This window comes from Electrophorus electricus, chromosome 11 (genome assembly GCF_041902795.1).
Source record: "Electrophorus electricus isolate QZ-2024a chromosome 11, ASM4190279v1, whole genome shotgun sequence".
Classification (NCBI taxonomy): domain Eukaryota; kingdom Metazoa; phylum Chordata; class Actinopteri; order Gymnotiformes; family Gymnotidae; genus Electrophorus; species Electrophorus electricus.
The window spans coordinates 27,112,501-27,117,671 of NC_137507.1; the positions used below are offsets into that span (position 1 = coordinate 27,112,501).

A 5,171-nucleotide genomic window follows, 5' to 3' on the forward strand; every position below is an offset into this window, starting at 1 on the left:
CCAAAGGCATCTAAAAGCTTGCTTTGCAGGCATCTTAGCATTCCAATGCCAAACTCAATAGGAAAGCTACACCTAACTTAACACTTGTATAAGTGCACTACTGATTCAACACATTCAGGAAGTGCTATTACTCGGTACAGCGATTAACAGCGTACCTCACAGGTGTTGTGCAGAGCAATGGTGTTTGTACCACCCATCATAATCTCTGAAGTGTACTCATCCATAGCACGCTTGCTGTCACCCACGTAGGGAACATATTTAATCACCACCTAATTTAAACATGCATGACAAATCAAAAGGCATGTCAAAGCCAACCCAATAAATTATGTACAAAGATAATTAGCCACATTGTCTACAGCTATAATATTATCAAGGATAAATCATTCTGGCTTGTAATATATTGGTTACACTTAGCTGCAGGACTTGGCCCTTGAAGAATGACTGAGCAGTTTTGTCCTACAAACTCACACAGTGGTCAGGTTTCTCCCCAGGCCCATATAGCACCGGGTTGGACAGCACCATGTCATCCACCACGTTGCTCTTGGAGATCTCCTTAGAGCGGAACTGCCGTGGTGCCGACAGATTCATGCCGTCATTGTTTCCCAGGTGATTATAGCTCACAATGGAGGTCGGCTGCAAGAAGAATGAAGTGCATGGAAAATTATCACAGGCGAATTGCATCCTGCAAATACAGGTCATGGTGACACTCCTGACACTGCAGAATCAAGAGTATTTGTCTGTTTGAAGAAATTATTCCAATTTATTCCACATCATATACTTTTCAATTTGCATCCAAACTAGCAAACTGAAGAGGCCAAAAAGAGTCTCTTACCTTAATGCCTGCACTGACTAGGAAATCCACCAGGACAGACTTCAGTTTTGTCTGGCCTGACTTAAAGTCGTCTCCCCCTATGAAGACACCCCGCTGAATGGCCAACTCCACGGCACCAGGCACAAAAGTGTTCTGAGGGGAGCCGTTGATGTAGGCACAACCCTCCATGATGCTTGCAACTGCGAACAATGTGGATGGCGATACCTCTCCCCCAGCCTATAAGGATGAAGGGGTGGAGAAAAGAGAGTGACTAAATGTTTCACATCAATTACTAACTTGCACTGCTGTCTTTGAGTGTTCACTTCAAAACAAGCATTAGTGCATGTTTGGATGAATGTTTCAGATCAGCTGCAGGTGCTGTAAAGTTAGAAATCCGTACATTCATAGCCATGCATGATTACTACAGGGCACCTTTGCATAACAAGTAACAATCTTTGTTTCAGTGGCTGTAGTAAGAACTGTGGTTTCAAGTGGAAAAAGGCAGGCCACAGACTCTCCTCAAAACAATGTCAGCGGATGTTGAAGGAACGCCCTTGCCAACAGGCATTTTGGCTGTCACATTGAGCAGGGCACACTCACTATAAAATGCATCAACCATTCCACTATTACAGCAATGCACACAGTTTTGTTTTGGAACCAACCTTTTTATGAAGGTCAAGTGTAATACGATTTGTTTAAGACACCAGAAACCCAAATGACAAAAGGCAATATGCAGCAATGAATCACTTTATTGCTGTGATAATTATGAAGTTTGGCCCCCATCGGTCGTAGGTTTTACATGCCCATCAGTTACCTGGATAGTGGCGAGGAGGTTCTCAGCAGTGTCGTTGCCACCTAAAACAACATCACAGAATCTCTCTGTGTTTGCTGTCCAAAGCACGATGACCTTCTCCACGCCACTTTTCTCCTTGAAGTCACGGATGTCTCGACGAATCTGCTCTACCTGGACAAGCAGCCATCTACTCAGTCATACATGTTTCATAGCTTGCCAAGAAAAACCAGAAGCATGGTTGTCCTTTGCCTTTACTCTTCTCACCTGCTCTGCCTTGCTGCCTATGAGTACATTGTCAGCCCTCTGCTTCTGGTTGGCAGCAATGAACTCTGGGATATAGATGGAGGGCCTCGGTCTTAGTGGGCTCATATGTGGCCGAAGCTTTTCCTGCAGGCTCCAGTCCAGAACCTGAGCACGCTCCATAGCACTGCCAAGGTCCATGGAGGAAATGTCCCAGCCTGACAATACACGCACAGGTGCACACACGTGCGCGCGCACGCACGCGCACACACACACACACACACACACACACCCCAGTGCTCAATATTCTAGACTGTAAGAGGAAGGGGGTTTAAAAAAAAAAAAAAAAAAAAAAAAAAAAAAAAAAAAAAAAAGATCTTGAAGAGCTGAATCTGTTACGATTAGAGTGGATCACGTGTGGGAAATTTCCATGCCAGAATAAGCCTAACCTGGTAAGGCATCTTGATATGGAAATTTCCCATACAGTTATGACTTCTGATACAATGAACAAACTGGTTAATTATAGAAGTGGCAAATCTTTTACTTCCATGTAGCCTGACGCAGGAAAGAATGCACGTTTACAGCTGGCTTCAAGGCAGTTCCTCCTACCAGGAATGATTACTGCATTGGTAACAACATAACTTATTTTGCACTGGCTAGGATAGGGAGATAGCACCAACACCCTGAATTCACTTTTCTTAGAACACGGTGAACAGGATTTGTCCAGAATATGAGGACAGTAATTATGCTGCAAGCCTATGAACAATGGTCTGATGGTGTCATGTTCCAGAAGTTATAATTATTTTACCATCAAATACAATGTCATTAGGGTGCACCATTGGCAGCAGATCTCTGAAGGGGACAAAGACCTCTCCCTTTGGTCCTGAGCCCAGAGACACTGTAGAAGCCTCCAGCAAAGAGCCATAGTAATTAGCGCTCTGGGGAAGAAAAAAAATAGAAAGACAAAAAACTGAAAGTTACAAATGTACATTTTGAAAGGCAAGACCATCCGATCAAATGCTGCCAATAGACTGCACGTTATAAGAGAGGCATTAAACGGCTGGCAGCATCTAAACAGCTGTCCATTTTTAAAGTACTCACTGAAAGGTCTTTGGCATGCAGAAGAGACATGACTCAAAAGAAGGAAGAATTTCATATTTTCACTGAAAAATAGTAGCTTGGCTTTTAAATACATCTGTCATCAGTAATACACGAGCATTACATTAGAGATTGGCTGCCAGCACTTTACCTTGATGCCAGTCTTGGTTCTCCAGGTAAGGCCGAGTTTATTGGCCAGTGCTGCAGCTGTGACAGTGCTGCCATTGTTGCCACCCCAACCCACGAGCATCACGCCCAACTTGGGCACAGTTCTCACGGTGCAGAACGTGAACTCAGTTGTATTGGGTGTCACCTACAGGCATGAAGAACACAAAGTCAAGAACACTAAACTCTCACTCTTGGGGGTTAAAAGAATGTGGCTTATAGACCATGTTCTACAAAGCAAAGACTCAGATGTAACTAGAAGTACAGAGACTCACCGTATATGTATCTCCATCAGCGGACACCGTTGAGGTGTGATAGGAGTATTGGGACTCGATGTACTGCTCCGTGTAGCGCACGTTCGGGCTATTGATCCGAATTTTCTCAGGCATGGTTTAGAACCTGCGAAAAAGGTACAGCTGAGTCAGACGAACAAAAATGACGCAAAGCAAAGACGTTGAATAACAAAACGCACCATGCAGACTGATATTTAAAACAAGAGTAATAAGTAGCCGACAACTGTTTTGAATGCATTTTTACATTAACCTAAACCTATTAAAGTCATCGCGCGTACTGACAGAAAACGACTACAAAATTTAATGTGAAGGAAGTTAAGAAGCGGATAATCAAGCTTTTTCAAAATGAAATGTCATCCTTACTTGTAACCGCTAACCCACCTTTTATGCTGGTACAAATATATATGGTATAATTCTTAACGCTGTGCTTTGTATTTTTATTTATTTTTGCAAAAAAAACCACCAACAACAACAACAACAATTCTACAGCGATAATAACAAACGGAGTCCTCGTCCTTGTCGCAGCCGAAAAGCTGCCTGTTACCCAAAATTTTCCACTACTTATCCACTGTGCCGGGTGTACAAGCCCCGCCCACTAACCAATGAATGGAATGTTCTTGAACATTCTAGTCTTGAAGATGAACAAACAGAACAAAAGGTTTTTAAGCTTTGTCTGTTAAAGCTGTAAATTAACTGGCCTGAAAAAAACAAACAAACAAACACTGGCATGATTACGTCTGCGTTGAACACAGGGTATACTTCATAAGTGAGTACATACTTGTGCAATATCACTTAAATGTCAAATGATTCAAAACTGTATCGCCTCTTAATAATTGCATTTCACAGCTGACAAACTGAGCATTTTTTCTTATGCACAGTCAAAATTAAATACTTTTGAAAGATTAGATTGAAAATACAGCACCTAAAGTTGAAACTCAGTGCAACAAAAGTGATTATACCTGTCATCACAAATACACAGGTTAGATCATTGAAACAATTGAAGCCTTATTGCATAAACATGGTTATTAAATGACCATATAGCAGAATTTTCTCAGTTTTGGACCCATGGGCTATGTCTATATGTATGTCTGTATCATGGCCCTACATGGAAAATAATTGCTAGAGGTTTTGAAAAATCTGATTGTGAAACTTAACAAAAATAGAAAAGGATACAGGAAGATCTGGCACCAATTAAAATCAGTCGAAACACACTCATAGCAGTAATAAGGAGATATAGGACAAGCCATAGTACCACTGACCGAAACTATAGAGGTTGTCCTAGCAAAAGTATATCACAAATGGTGCACTACTTGTGCCATCTAGCTATGAACAGCAGAGGGGCAAGAGCTAGGCACAGGGGTCCTTTGACCACCCAGACAGCGTGAAGGATGTTGCATAAAGTCATTTTCTATGGACAGCATCCAAGATAAAAGCCTTGCTTGCTCTTTGGCGCAGAACTGCAAGATTAAACTTTGCATGAAATATGAACATGGTAAGAAGCCTGATAAATATTGGGAGCACATTATTTGGCCAGATGAGACCAAGATACATTTGTTTGATTAAGATGGAGTCCAGCATGTCTGGTGTTAAACCTGTCCAAGACTACTGCAGTGAATGTGTAGTCCTGATAGTGAAGGTTGGGGGGGGGGATGCATGAGTGCAATCACGAGAAGCTTGGCAGAAGAGAAATATTGCAGCATGATAACAATCCAAAGCACAGTGCCAAAATCACTCAAGAGTGAAACCCATCACCTGCCACCTGACTTGAATC

At 42.2% G+C, this 5,171-nt stretch overlaps 1 protein-coding gene across 1 annotated transcript in view; it reads right to left on the reverse strand.

Moving 5' to 3' along the window:
• The window catches only part of LOC113584669 (inositol-3-phosphate synthase 1-A), a 4,886-nt gene extending 941 nt beyond the window's left edge, over positions 1-3,945 (reverse strand). Inside the window, exons 1-9 of the mRNA XM_027021735.3 lie at positions 3,782-3,945; positions 3,383-3,506; positions 3,094-3,255; positions 2,653-2,782; positions 1,869-2,062; positions 1,626-1,775; positions 833-1,048; positions 469-633; positions 156-269 (exon numbers count right to left, since the gene is read on the reverse strand). Of these exons, the coding sequence (XP_026877536.2) occupies positions 156-269; positions 469-633; positions 833-1,048; positions 1,626-1,775; positions 1,869-2,062; positions 2,653-2,782; positions 3,094-3,255; positions 3,383-3,496 (1,245 nt within the window). The 5' untranslated portion in view covers positions 3,497-3,506; positions 3,782-3,945. The remainder of the gene's footprint in view (positions 1-155; positions 270-468; positions 634-832; positions 1,049-1,625; positions 1,776-1,868; positions 2,063-2,652; positions 2,783-3,093; positions 3,256-3,382; positions 3,507-3,781) is intronic.
• Positions 3,946-5,171: the final 1,226 nt, after the last annotated feature.